This window comes from Cydia splendana, chromosome 5 (genome assembly GCF_910591565.1).
Source record: "Cydia splendana chromosome 5, ilCydSple1.2, whole genome shotgun sequence".
Classification (NCBI taxonomy): Eukaryota; Metazoa; Arthropoda; class Insecta; order Lepidoptera; family Tortricidae; genus Cydia; species Cydia splendana.
This window is the reverse complement of record NC_085964.1, coordinates 11,809,523-11,824,749: the sequence shown is the minus strand read 5'-3', so window position 1 is coordinate 11,824,749 and position 15,227 is coordinate 11,809,523. Positions and strand designations below refer to the sequence as shown.

General features: G+C 36.5%; 1 protein-coding gene across 3 annotated transcripts; it reads right to left on the bottom strand.

The window, feature by feature from the left end:
• Positions 1–22: 22 nt before the first annotated feature.
• LOC134790641 (uncharacterized) lies at positions 23–6,993 on the bottom strand. 3 transcript variants are annotated; one of them, XM_063761500.1, is made up of 6 exons: positions 5,444–5,584; positions 5,164–5,368; positions 4,776–4,895; positions 4,607–4,689; positions 2,995–3,137; positions 23–1,260 (listed from the first exon to the last, which is right to left on the bottom strand). In XM_063761500.1, exons 1-6 carry the CDS (start codon positions 5,504–5,506, stop codon positions 1,164–1,166), a joined length of 711 nt encoding a protein of 236 aa, XP_063617570.1. In that variant the 5' UTR covers positions 5,507–5,584; the 3' UTR covers positions 23–1,163. The 3 variants fall into 3 exon arrangements, 1 of the variants encoding a protein (XP_063617570.1); XR_010144204.1 differs by lacking the exons at positions 23–1,260; positions 2,995–3,137; positions 4,607–4,689; positions 4,776–4,895; positions 5,444–5,584 and adding an exon at positions 5,617–6,993 and having other exon boundaries at positions 5,232–5,368; XR_010144203.1 differs by lacking the exons at positions 23–1,260; positions 2,995–3,137; positions 4,607–4,689; positions 4,776–4,895; positions 5,444–5,584 and adding an exon at positions 5,608–6,993 and having other exon boundaries at positions 5,236–5,368.
• Positions 6,994–15,227: the final 8,234 nt, after the last annotated feature.

Below are 15,227 nucleotides of genomic sequence, written 5' to 3'. Positions count from 1 at the left end.
AAGGACTTCTTTGACTAACAATAACACGCCATAGAGTGAAGCAAAAGTCACTTGTGCCGCACGTCGTGCTCCAGCGCTTGCGGCCCTATGTACGCCCGCGCAGCGCGTGGACGGAGGCGGCGTTGCCAAACCTCGCTGTGCTCCCGATGCAGCGCCAACGCACGTTCTGGCGTCCGCTTGTTGCGCTCGCGGCGCTGTCATTCACACTTCTATGAGGACTGTTTACTGATGAAACCTTTGACTTAACAACATAACAGAGAAGGAGGGATATGTCACTACTGCTGTGCGTCATGCTCGGGTGCGGCTCCTTGTTGGACAGCACATGCAGGCAAAGTTGCCATGCCACGAGATGTTGGTGACGTCCCGGAGGTGCTCGTTCTAGCCCAACAGATTATCGTCGATATACTTTTTACTAACCATAATTCGCATAAGGTCCATGCAGACAAATCAGTCTGCAGTTTTTATTGCTCATTTCTTTAAACAGCACCCATTTTCAAATGTCCCAGTGAATCCTATGGATGGACTTTTGTCGTCTGACGACTTTTAATTTAAGCCTAGATATTATCGTATCGTAAGGTTACGTACTGAGTTACTCTCTCAAGGACTTCTAATCGACTAATCAGACTAATGTGATATATAAAGTTAATGGTAAAACACACGTTTTACCAAAATATGTATAGACCTTGACTAATAATTTAGCTAGAATTTTAATAAGATAGTATATTTAACTGTAAATAATTTATTAATGTATAAAATACAAATAAGAATATGACTGTAATGCTGGCAGCAATTGGCAGTATTCGCGCTGAATTGTATAGAAAACGATATGTCAGAGCCATAGGTACCTATATTGACGCAAAACGGTTAGAGTATAATCGCAGTATAAAATTGACTAAATGTGATATACACATGAATATTTGGAAAATATTGAAATTAAATAAATTTATAATAAGCCTGACTTTTTATTTTATAAAATTCCATCCAAAATTAAACAACTATCTTGGACTAATTTGTATACAAACTTGAATAAGTTATGCAAATTTTCTAATCATCAGCTTATAAACGCATTTGGGGGAAAATCGTGATATGGAAATTTACTTACGTCTCTATAGTTAACTGCTTTTTAATAAAGAATATTATGTAAGGTATAGGTACTAACATAGTTATATCTCCATTTTCCTTATCATCCAGTGGAAGAAGCCCAGGATGGAGAAGGACATCGTCAGGGGGACCGCTGAAGCCCTGATCCACGCCCACAAACTGTAACAATAAATAGAGACTGAGTGACCAGGATTACGAGGATCTACTCAATATCGAAATTCAAAATTTGTTTGTCTGCGTCCCTGTCAAGAATTAAGCATGAGCGATAGAAATGGTCAGTCGACGGCAAAGATATGTTTACATTTTTCGCCATATTACAAAGGAGTAAGGTGCAAAAGTGTAAACATATATTTGACGTCGACTGAACATAGATTTTCTCTTCGAATTTCTATTTAGGGGTAGCTGCCTTTCAGGATTTTCTGCTTAAAGAGTAAAATAATCTGAGCAGAAACATGTCACGTTTGATTGTTAAGTAGGGACAGTCAGAACCAAATTATCAATATGGATATACAGTAGAGTCCGATTATAACGACGCTCAAGGGACCGCTGATATTACGTCGTACTAACCGGACGTCGCACTAAACGAACTGCCAATTTAAATATATTTTTTAAACAAAATAATTACATCATTTTGTATTTATTAATACATATGCGATAATCAAAGAAAAAAAACATTTCAATTAAAATATTTATTTACCTACCTTTTGTCTTCAATGGAGAAACTTTTGTGTGTTTAGAAGAAGGTACTTTTGCAGGCAACGCGTAAGACTCATCATCCACAAATTACTCGAATCCCGTAAAATATAAAGTAGTAATCCTTGGGAATCTTATCAAGATGACAATCGTACATCGACAATCAAAAAAGTCAAAAAATATTTCTATTTTCACTCAAGCTTATCGCTGACTGTGTACTTTTTTTTCAACAAGCAACTTATACTCGATGGAGACAATTCTTACAATCCCAAACTCAATTAGGATGCGTTTTGTCACACAGTTCCTATGGCCATTGGCCACCTCCTGAGTCCATCATCAGATTAGCTCGTAGGTACTGAAATATTGCATTGTCACCCAACTTACATAATTGTGTAAATGAAGTTTAAGCTCAATTGAATAATGGGAATTGGGTTTTAATTTGTTTGCAAGATTACGAAAAGTCGCATGGCTATTTCATCTTGCTGCGTATAGGCAAAGGGGGGAGAGGAGTTGAGTGCGCGGGACGGAGTAAGTTTCTTACCAACAATTTATTTGTAAAAACTACGTCGCTCGTCGTTGTAACCGGACTTGACGGACGGATTTTGTGTCAATTTCCGTCGTTAAAAGCGGTCGGTCGTTATAAGCGGAGTCGTTCTAAACGGTTGTACTTTCATAGTAGCTTGTACTAAAACCAAACAAGTGCCTATACTTACGTCGCAATAAGCGGTTGGTTGTTATATGCGGAGTCGTACTAACCGGACTCTACTGTATGTACAGACCTACACTACCTAAAGATCTTAGCTATAAGGTCGTGGACCTATTTATTTATTTATTTATTTATTTTTCGCGTTGCCATTGTCGAAATTTTTGACCTTGACTGTAGCACTATGGCAAATTGGCACAATACCTACTAGTTTAACAGGCGATTCCAGTCTATTGTCATACGTTATTCTCATAAGTCGAATACTGAATACTCTTTTCGCATGAGTCCCTCACATATTATAAGAGGAATGAACGTGAGTATAGATAGCAATGGCGGGGCGTCCTTAGAACTCGATTTCCACCGGCTTACCCAAAATAAAGAAGTTGAGCTTCTTATGCTGCAGATATCGAAGAAAAATCAGGCCTAAACTGCTCTGCTCCGGCTTGCGCCTACATACGTGTTTGACGCACCGCAATTGGTAGATAGGTATATCTTACTCGTAAGGGTCATCGGAGATGTAAAAAGGCTGCGGGGTAGGCAGCAGGCCGCAGTCAGCGATGTACACACGCCGCAGCGGCCGGTCATCCACGTCTGTCGGCGTGTGCTCCAAGAGGTGCACTATGTTCTGCCCTTCGATCACCTGTACAATTTTTATGGAGATAACTGAATATTAGTGTAAGATACATACCTAAATTACTGTTTGTGTGCAGGATTGATAAGGAGTCTTTAAACTATTTAACTCGAGGCTTTTTGTCTCTGCAAAGCCATAGGCCTCCTTTTCGCGGGCCGGATTGTAATATGTTATAGCTTTTGGTCGTGCAGCTTCCTTTTCGCTGGATGGTAGTTGATTTTCATTTGTTTCATTGTTATTTTAGTTTGTCCGTTAGTTTTATATCATCTCTTTTCCTGACATTGCAGAATAACCTCAAAGTCCTCAAATATACCTAATCAATTTAATTAACATTCATAATCACAGAACATCAATTGTTAATTACCTACATAAACCAATTGTTATACAATAGGTAATTTAGAAACTCGTAAATAGCGTTCAGAAACAGACGTAGGTAAGTAGTTTTGTTTAGATTTTTGTACCTATTACGTAAAATAGATTTGTTTTAAAAACTAAATAAAAGTTTAACCAAAATGCTACAAAATTGGATTCAACAATTCAAAACGGTGCCTACTACTTACAGCACTAGAAACTGATATTTTTATAAATCTGAACAGTTTTTAATTAATAACAATAACCATATACTTAACTAGTTTTGAAAATCGAAATGTAAGTTTCGTGTGTGATAACTTAACACTTCTAGATATATACCCTTCTATTTGTTTACAGTCAGGGTAATTTAATATCATACTTTTGTATGTACCAAAATGTAAAGGTGTCCAACCACTTATGGCGCGGCCACACTAGCGATTTGCGAGCGAGTTGGAAGCGAGGCGAGCGCGAAGCGAGTTCGCCGCGAGCGCGCAACGAGTTCGCCGCGAGCGCCTAATGATCTCGCCGCGAGCGCGTAACGACTTCGCTCCCATTCCAGTATGACAGTACGCAGCAAAATCGTTGCGCGCCAGTGTTATGAATAACGCTTATTTTTGAGAAACTATATTTGAGAATTGTATTTATATATTTTACGCGTATGAATATTGCGTAAATTTAACCCTTAAATCATCACCCTACTACTTGACGTTTGGTATAAAGTTACGTTCAAGAACGTAAGCCTTTTTATTTTAAAACTGTGAGCTGTCTAATGGTTTGTAGACATTTGGCAACATTATGCATTTAAGGGTTAATTACTTAAATGGCGAGTCTTACTAAACCTACGATTTTTAAACCAATCTTGTACAGGACCGTCTTAAACCATGCTGGGGCCCCTGGGCACATAAGAATTTGGGGCCCTTTTGGAAAGTAAAGAAAGCTAATTAAACTAATATTTTTCTACTGTGATCTTCTATTTAGTATGGGTAATCAAATATACTGTTACTGTCGGTCCTCCGGGGCTCCCTGAGGATGGGGGCCCTGGGCATGGGCCCCGTGTGCCCTTATGGTAAAGACGGTACTGTGGACAGGTACTTAGGTTATAAAATTATATAGCATCAAAGTCATACCCTCCCCACCACAGTGTGTATATTATCCAGCCAAGGTGTTCCAGTTGTTGTTATTATAAACTGACAGCCATTTGTGTCCTTTCCTGGAATTATAAAATAGTTCTAGTTAACGATCAAGTATTTCTTGAATAAGTAGGTCTGCAGAAGTCATGAAGAGTTAAGTTATTACCTTTGTTGGCCATAGAAACAAAGCCAGCCAAGGTATGTTGTGTGTCCAAGTTTTCATCTTCGAATGTCTCGCCATATATGCTAATAGAACCTGAACCATCATCAGACACTACATCACCACCTGCAAATATAAAAAAATGTTTAAAGTGTAGGTTAGATAGGCTTAGGTTGGTGAATGACTTATTTTTTTTTAAGAACAAACCAAAAAAATTCCTATTTTTAATTTGAACCTTGCTGTGTAAGTTAAATGGGATTAATTTTGTTTAAAGCAATGAAACAAAAGAAATGCTACTTTATTTCAATCATGAAAGGTTCTAATTAGATTGTAATAATGTAAGTACATTGTAATGTTCATTATGCCTTACGCGGATTATAGTAAAATGACATACCTTGAACCATAAACCGTTTAATAATCCTGTTGAATGAGGTCCCTTTGTAAGATTTTCCTTTGATTCCTTTAGTAGCGAGAACTTTAAAGTTCTTTACAGCTTTAGGAGCTAAGTCACCAAATAATCCAATCACTACCCGTCCTAAGGGCTTATTCTCATCTTGTATATCCAGGTATACTTGGTCAGTAACTCGAAATTGGCGTGTCTGTAAAAATAAACATCAAATATTATACCTAAATAAAATTACAAAATATCATGCTAATTCATTTTCACCACATACTTCAGCCACATAAAAACACTTTGCAATATATAGCAAAAAGAAAACTTTTTCATAGAAGAACATTATCAACTAGGTAAATTACAGTGTGACACCCAAGCACTTTGAGGTTGAATCAATACTGGACAGTTGTAGAAGTATAGTAGCTAATTGGATAATAGTCTTACCGTCCATACCTATAAAGAAGCCATACTTGGGGTTATGTCTTACATTGCTGAAATCATTGTGCAATCCATATGAAAAATGTATTCATATTTTGGGTAATTTATTTTTAAAATGATTCCTATTTCGTGATAATGCTGCCATCCAAAGGCACTATGCATATTTCCACTGTGCCTGCATTTTCATACACTGGTTGTTGGGGGCTGGGGCTAGCCACCAAGCGCTTTGTATGAAATTTCACATGAGCCTTGAGCTTGTCACTCCGGGTGAACTCCTTCATACAATCTAAAGTATCTCGGAAAGGGCATTTGAAAAGTTTCTTCGCTTGATGTGATTTCATGTGCCGCTGAAGCAGGTCCTTTCTCTTAAACTTATGATTGCATACGACGCATGCAAATTGTTTGTCTCCATGCTTTAACATGTGTGAAGACAAATATTTCTTCATATGGAAACTACTGTCACATATGTTACACTGGAACGGTTTGTTTTTCCTGTGAATCTGCAAGTGTAACCTCAATCTTTTATCACTAGCAAATGTCCTGTTACAATGAATACAAACTTTCTTGTGGTTTTCTGTCAGCAGGTGCAAAGACAGCTTTTCTGGATTTTTAAAGACTGCATCACACTGTGCACACTTATGCTTTGCTATAACATTGTTGTGCACAGGTTTTTCAGGTTCCACATGGGTTTTATGATGTGCAGCTATATCTTCAAGTGTATAAAAAGTTTGGTTGCACATATGACAGTGGTAAATAGTTGTTTCATGGCTACTGTTGACATGTTCCAGCAGATCATCAATGCTTACAAACAACCCACTGCAATTACTCTGAATACATTTAAACTTTTTATTACATAGATGTTTTTTTAAGTGGAGTCTAAACTGACTGTAATTTGGTAATATTACATCACAATAAGCACAAGAGTAGCTTAAGAGTTCAGCTTCTGCTGATTTTGGAGTTGTCTCAGTTAAACCATCGGGCCAAATCTTGTGGGAGGCTATGTGCCTTTGTAAATGGGAATTTTGGATAAAACAGCGGCCACAGATAGGGCACTGATAAGGTCTATCGCTGTGAGTCTTCAGATGAGCCAGTAATGACTTTATCTTTTTAAATGACTTTTTACACAACTTGCATTCATTGGAACCTATTCCTGAAGGTATTCCAAGGTTTTCAGACACCGACAGATGTGATTCAGTATTTTGTGATAATGTTGTTACAGGATTTTCACATGAACTTTCATTTACAGCAGGCTCATTTGTTCTACATAAATCAACGCTACATTTCAACTTTTTATGGTCTAAGAAAATTTGAAGAGAATTAAACACTAATTTACAATTCCCACAAACAAATATATCTTCATTAATAGAATCAAGAACCACCACTTGTGCCATTATTTAATTTTAAAACACATAATTTTAATTTTAATTTTTCTTTTTCTTGTCAAATTGTAAATTGTCAATGGCAAATGTCAACTTAGATACGTTCCGAAACTGCCTAATATTGTGAATGAAGACAACACTATTGAAGAATTCAAAAATTTACTACAGCAATTTGGCTAATAGGTCTCTATAGAGTCTGAGGGTCTACCGCGAACCACGTTCGACCTGTTGCCTCTGTGTCGCACTTGTAAATTAGTACGTAAGTGTGACAGGGAGGCAACACGTCGAACGTGGTTCGCGGTAGGCCCTCTGTTCGGAAATAGAAGAGTCGTGGAATGTATTGGGCCCAAGGCCTGTTCACTTCGAAAGTTATAATATGTTCCCAAATAATTGAGCAAGTATGCGCCTGAAGCTTCTATGTGTGCTTTGGCCTCCTAGAAAAAGTTACCAGTAATCAAAATAAAATCTTTTTTTTCTACAGCAACTTTGCTCCCAACTAAGATTTAAATTTTCACGATTTTTTTACATTATTAATCATAAAACGGGACTTAAAATACTTAAAACTTAACTACACGTGATTAAGTTTTATAATTAATATTTGCTTCCAACTGTCTTTATCAATGTTCATAAAATATATGGAGGGTAGGTACGTCTACCCACCATAATAAAAAAAAATATTTGTCAATGACTCTGTCCAACTGCTGTGGTTAAAGTTCATAACGAAAATTTTATTTATTAAATCTTTAAATAATAAATACAACGTAGCGGTACTACCACGTAAGACTCTGTAAGTCTGTACCTACATGGATTACAGCAATGCACATAGAAAATGTGCTAAATGCGGAGCAACGGCTGTTGAAGATACATATTTGAGTGAAATTCATAGCTTTAGTGGGTTCAGAAGGAACCGCGTCATAACGCATCTGGAAAGTGTATTAATTAACCGTGAAGAAATGTATGAATACAAGTTGGAAATCTGTGTAAAATGCCGTGTGTAAAGTGTCGTGTATCTGTGTGTGTAAAGTGTAATAGGTAGGCATGCCTAAAGTTATTTGTATTATACTGGAAACTTTATGAATGCGCTTTATTAATGTCTATTTTTTTATTAACTTGTACTGTATATTTCTATATGTAAAACATTTTTTTAATAAATAAAATAATAAAATGTTATAAACATAAATATGCCTTTTATTTAAATCAATTGATAATACCACAAACAAGGGGTAATATTTGCATCTTTCATATATTTCGTGATATGAAGCATGGTATAAGAATATACTCCGCCTGGTACTCCATTCCCGTCTTTTCTAGGTCACCTAACTGACACGGGCCTACGTCATCATGCGACAGCGCTATATGATAATATGCGATAGCGCTATATATAGCGGCCATGTTGTTGTGACGTAGGCCCGTGTCACTCTGGGAATGGAAGACCATGTTTTATTAGACTATGATATGAAGATAACAATTATGTTTATCAACAGAATTACTACCTATACCTACCAATACCCGCCAGGCTAAACCGGTTGTCAACTTTAGTTCCATTGGTACACAACGACGGCGCCACTAGTATAAACGTATAAACGGTTGGGGACATTTTTTTGTATGGAGTTACCCGTTCTTCTCCTAGCGAGTATTATATTCTTTGATTGGGCCCCATCATGGACCTATATAATAGGGACAAGACATATTGTTCTATACGTACAATTGCTTATAGAAATAGCACCCATTTTGACAGCACACACATAAATATATATCTGTCTCGTTTTTACTCAGCACTGTAACCCATAGCAAAAAAAGATGACAGTATTTCAGTACGTACATAAAGTGTTCCATGAAAATACGTAAATACCTAATGCGGCCGAAAATCCGCCATGTTTAGTTCTGCAAATGTCATTGTCTGTCAGTTCAGCCGGTACTTGTCCTGTCAAAAAGTCGTGGTGAAAATTAAAATTATTAATTATCTTTCAATATTTTGTTTGTGATTGAAAATAATTGAAGCCAAATGTGAATAATTACGTCGCGAATATGCCAGTGTGTAGTGTATTAGGGTGCGGCATAAGAAAACCACCAAATCAGCCATCTTTAACCTTACACAGGTACGCTATCATTTACATGAAAAATATTGGTTATTGTTAATGTTCCTGGGAAATGTAAGGATGTTTCACATTATAAATAGCAAGGTTCTTCTGTGCAGTTATAGATCATGAAGTGATTGGATTTATTTAACTATATTTTTACGCTTAAATAATGTAAACATTTCAGCTAGGGTTGTACTTTATTTATCGACTTTGATATCGATATATTATGATTGCCTATTTATATTTTCTTATTTTATCATGCTACCCCGCTTCAAACCAACTAAATTATCTTAATTTAATAATTAAATCATTTTTAATAGGTTACCAAGAAATGAACATAAAAAGAAAGTGTCTGGAGATGGAGATCCTGACCGACTCTCGGGAGCACTAGGGTAACTCGGGGCCGTGGGGTCGTTACTCCACAAGCTGCCCTGCGGGCTTTTTTATATCATTATTATATTTTTTTTATATAATTCGACATTAAGAGACCATATGTGACGTCCCACGGTCAAAGGTACCTTATGGCGGGTATGGAGTTATGCATACCCCAGTAATCTACAATAAATAAGCTATCGATAACACAAAAGATCAACCTTCTAGGTTGCGTAGTTACAGAGATATGATTTTTTGAAAATAATGTTGTGAAATGAGCAACTTTACGATAGAGAAGTTTTAAGTTTAGCCGCCTAAAAAACTATGTTCCTGAAGTAAGTTACATAGTTGACTACAAATAATAATACCTTATATATCTGAGATTAAAAAAATATTGCGACTTGTTCTGTAATGCAAATAGAAACTTTTGATATCGACTGATTTATGTGTATACTAACCAATCTCTTGAAAATAAAGTTTTATTTCATTTTCACGATTGATTGCAATGAGCTCTCAAGATTTAAATTTTATCTATTAGAAAACGACACTGACAGACAGTTTAAGCAAAAAACAATACCGATTTAGAGGTGAAAATGTATTTTCTGACTTTTTCATATAAAATCACAAAATTGAATATTTTTACTTTTAATGTGACACACAATCAATTTTTCTGAGCACATATGAAAGAAATTCTGTCATTCAAATGAAATAAATCCTAAAACCCCAACTAAATACTATATTTAAACCCCTTATGCCACTTTAAACTTACATAACAATAACAGTATTTGCTCCATACATTTACGAAAAGGTACCTTATGGAAATAAATCTAATAATACATCACTACAAAATATCAATCATATTACAGTTTATCTTTTATGAATAGAAAATATTAATTTACATTAAACTGCCCCAAATTTAATTAGTTCTTCGTCATAATAATCTTAAAAAAAAGACCAATAATTTGTATGTAATGAAAAGGTACCTTGTGGTCAAGTTACATGATGAGGCATGATGATGATGGAACAGTTAGGATAAACTAATAATATTTTGGGCTTAAGATGGTATAAATCGTCTATTTCTTATCAATAATATATTTCGGTTGCTATTGAAGATAAGCGGCATTGAGGTTCAATGACCTCAGATATTCCATAAGGTAATGCGTCGGGTATTGGCATTTTTCAGCAAACCAATGGCTGATTTACTGCATGCGACCAAACCAAATGAAGATTATTCTAGTTAAGAAAGACTTGACGAGAGTAACTTTGGTATAATAGCAGTCTACTTGGGTTTGTGATGTCGGTCTATGTACGGTTATAATATTTGCGAGGCGCCCCAACCAGAACTGAAATTATCAAATTAGTTTTGCAGAATGCTAATACAGTTCTCTACCAAACTTCTTTTCCCGTATTGACTAGTTTTTTTGGGAATTTTCAATCTTTTTTCCATAAGGTACCTTTTCTACTAAACTCTGAGACGACATTACTAGGCTTATAACTAACTTATAACAAAAATAAAAACAGGTAAACAAACGTTACGCAATAAGGTTTCAGATCACACAATAAAAAAAAATTGAGCATTTTTTCACCTCTTTACAAAACATTTCATATCTCCGAAACTAGAAACCCTCATAAGGTACCTTTTCCCGTGGAACGTCACATATACTTACATATAGTTGTAATTTATAAAATGGTTAATGTATTGTTATTATTTTTGCTTGTATGTAAATTCAATGTTGACGTATAAAAATGCCCTTGTGGCCTATTTGCTGAATAAATGTTGAAGAAGTTGAAGAGCGGAAGTCATTCCTTATTATTGTAATAAAAAAATGTTCTGAAGGTGTTTTGTTTTTTTTTTCACCCGTCGCTTAATAAGCTTGAATTTTGTATCGCTCTCACTTATAGATACGGCGCACCAAGGTCGAGGTGCAGTGCGGTAGTGTGTTACAGACTTTAGGGATAGCAACACAACAAAATTGATTGTAATGGAGAGGTAAAGTCCAAGAAAAACACGTACACTTATTCTGACATCCAAAACAGATGGCGCTGTACTGCGCCATGTGTTTTGCGGTCACTAAGTTGTCAAACGTCAACTTTTGAAAATCAGAGTTACCGCAAAAATCGCAATATGTATTGAGTAGTACAGCGTCATCTCGTTTACCTGTCAAATTTGAAGCACGAAATTGTCCTAGACTCCACACATCTTACTCAATCAAAGTATCTTTTCACATAACAATATACTAATAAAGAATTTTTATTTATTTACTTACTTCCTATTAAAACATAAACTCCACAAATAATACATACTTAGTATTTTAAATAAAATGAGCCGAGAACGTTAAAAAGTTATCGATGTATCGATAAAACCTAGTAACAGTAAAAATCTTCTGGGCAGCACTAAAACCGCCATGTTTAGTTCTAAGATGACGTCACAGTGGCACGCATTAAGCCCCTGCTACACGGCAGCCGACAAGCCTACTAACCGTCTGACCTTGGTCTGTCCTTGGTGTGTGGGTCCGTTTGAGTTGTCTGGCTAGACGGTGGCAAACCACAGTGTGTTCAGAACTCGCGGACGGACAACACGTATTGCAAGCGCACAAAATGGCCCCTAACCTTTCAGAAAGTTGGCGTGGCATTAGTACCTACTCAGTGGCGTATGGCCCTAAAGGCGGCGTATGCCACCCCTGGCGGATTGCATTTTGTTTTTCTTCCTTCACTTCTGGGGCAGCAAAACTTATTGGTCGCGGCGCCAAATTTCATAACCTACCTACTCATACTAGTGCAATGACAAAAAAATAATTTTTGGTACAAGCTTTTATCGCTGACTGTACTTTTCTTTCCAGAGGCAACTAATACTCGTCGAGACAATTCTAAAAACCCCAAACACAATTAGGTCGCGTTGTTCTATCACAGGGTTCCTATGGCCACCTCCTGTCTCCCTCATCAGATCAGCTCTATGGTACCATAATAATGCATTGTCACCCGACTTATATATGTATGCAAATTTTCAGCTCCATCGGAAACTAGAAAGTGGGTCTAATTTAACTTGCAAGATTTGACCCGTACAAACATATTTACATACTTACGATTAGGTATATTGCAAGTTAATAAAAAGTTTGTAAAAAAAGAAAAGGGTATATGAATGAAACGCTGGCTCAAAAAACGGCATTTGTTGAGTCATTTCAACTTAATGAATTCGCTGGACTACGCTACGGGGACATATATAACTTTCTGAGAATGAAGAGGAAAGTATTTGATAAATTATTAGAAATGCTACTGAGTACCCATGGCATGTCTATTAACCACACGAGCGCACACGGCGCGTCCTTCAAGCGAAATGGCCTAGTGCGGTCGGCGTCGGGCGGCTACACGGTTCCGGACCGACCGCTCAGACCGCGGTCGCTGGTGCGCGCTCGCATGCCAAGGGCGTCCGGAGGTCAAACGAAATTTTGTTGGTAACAACTGTCTACACGGTCCGGGACAGACCAAGGCCACGCGGTTTGGGGGCTTGTCGGCTGCCGTGTAGCAGGGGCTTTATTCGTTGACGTTTCACTTCCATAGGTTTCATATTTCAGTGGGCCCCATACATTCCACGACTCTTCTCTTTCCGCACAGACTCTAAATGAAACGTTATTTATTTTTGCTCTCTTGTTATAAAAACTACGTAACATAAACTAGAATAAGACAATTCAATATGTGGACAATAAAAAACGGTGCCGTAATAAAAATGAAATCTAGTCACCCTAGAACCGGCTGTCAATGTCAAAAACAAAACAAGTTTCGTGTTTCGCTGGAAAGCAGTGTTGCCAGATGGTCACAAAAGTCACATTTTTCGTGACTTTTGGCCTTCTCGTGTGACATGTGCGTGACTTACGATCTTGAGGCAATTTTTGTGACTTTTAAGCTAGTCGAATTTTGGACAAGTTTAGTTCTGCAATTTATATTATTTAGGAACGCGGTGAACGCACCCAAGTTGACACTTGCACTGACACCTTGACGTTACATCCACCATTATGTTTATTATAATAGTCGTGGCAAGATGAGACTTGTTACCTTGACATGACGGTGTCATTTAGTTTGATAGTAGTAGTTTTTTTTTTTGTGTATGATTCATTTCTTTTAACCTCATATCTTGAATATCTGTACGAATAGCATTTGTAATTACTTCAGACAAAAGTTTTATCACAATAATTTCTACAAATTTGGTTATGTTCATTTTTACTCTGTGATCAATACTTTAGGAGCTACAGGCTGTTAAAGTTAAATAAGAGATAAAAAATAGACGGTTTAAGAAAACGTCGTTTTTTGCGTAATTGTTCATCATAAATAAAAAAAAATTGTTTAGGATAAGCAAGCTAATCGACCTGCTCATATAATATTAAAAAAAAACCGGCCAAGAGCATGCCGGCAATGCTCAGTGTAGGGTTCCGTAGTTACCCGTCCGTCAAAATAGACTATTTGCAAAAACTCAAAAACTGCTAAACCGATTAGGTTCGCTATATTTTTCCTTGAAAGTTTTTACTAAGTTTTACTTTCACAATTTTTTAAATATTTTTTGGAGCCATGGTTAAAATGCTAGGGGAACTAAAGTGGAAAACACAACTTTTTTTCTTTCAGATCGATTATTTCTGAAAATATTAAGTTGATCAAAAATGGTCCTTAAAGACCCTTATTCATTTTAAAAGACCTATCCAAGACACCCCACACTATAGGGTTAAAGCGAGAAAAAAAATCATCCCCACTTAATGTATGGGAGTTACCCTAAAAAAATATTTTTTCTAGTTTATATTTTACGACTTTGTCAGTGTAACAAATTTATATATTCAAGCCAAATTTAATAATAGAAACTAGAAAAATATATTTTTTTATGGTGGCTGCCCTACATTAAAGTGGGGATGAATTTTTTTTCGCTTCCACCCTATAGTGCGGGATGTCGTTAGATAGGTCTTTTAAAACGGATACGGGTCTTCAAGAACCATTTTTTGATCAACTTAATATTTTCGGAAATAATCTGAAAGCAAAAAAGTTGTGTTTTCCCCTTTAGTTTCCCTAACTTTTGAACCATGGGTCCAAAAAATATGAAAAAAATCATAAAAACATAGCTTAGTAAAGACTTTCAAGGAAAAATATAGCGAACCTAATCGGTATAGCTGTTTTAGAGTTTTTGCGAATAGTCTATTTTGACAGACGGGTAACTACGGAACTCTACACTGAGCATGGTCCGACATGCTCTAAGCCGGTTTTTTTTTAGCTCTAATTTAACTTTAACAGCCTGAAGCTCCTAAAGTATTGATCGTAAAGTAAAAATAAACATAACCAAATTTGTAGGAAATTGTTGTATGATAAAATTTTTGTCCGAAGTAATTATAATGCTATTTGTACATATATTCGAGATATGAGCAAAAAGAAGAAAAAAGGTACCTTTAACCCTCCCTGCACTCTCAGCACACCCCCTACCCTCGAGGACTTTTAGTATGTTTATCTGGACACCACAAGGTATACCTGTAAGCAATTTTCAAAACTATTACACGAATTATTTCCGCAGATTTTTCTAATTTGCTTGGGTTATTGAAAATCTTAATTTTTTAACTTTCTCATTGACCCCCCAAAAGTAGCCCCCATGCTTAAAATTCATTTGTTTACGTTACATGACTTACATGTCCGTCTTTGGGTCACTAATTTCCACCAATTTGTACTAAATTTCAACTTAATTGGTCCAGTAGTTTCCGTAAAAATAGGCTGTGACAGACGGACAGACAGACAGACGCACGAGTGATCCTATAAGGGTTCCGTTTTT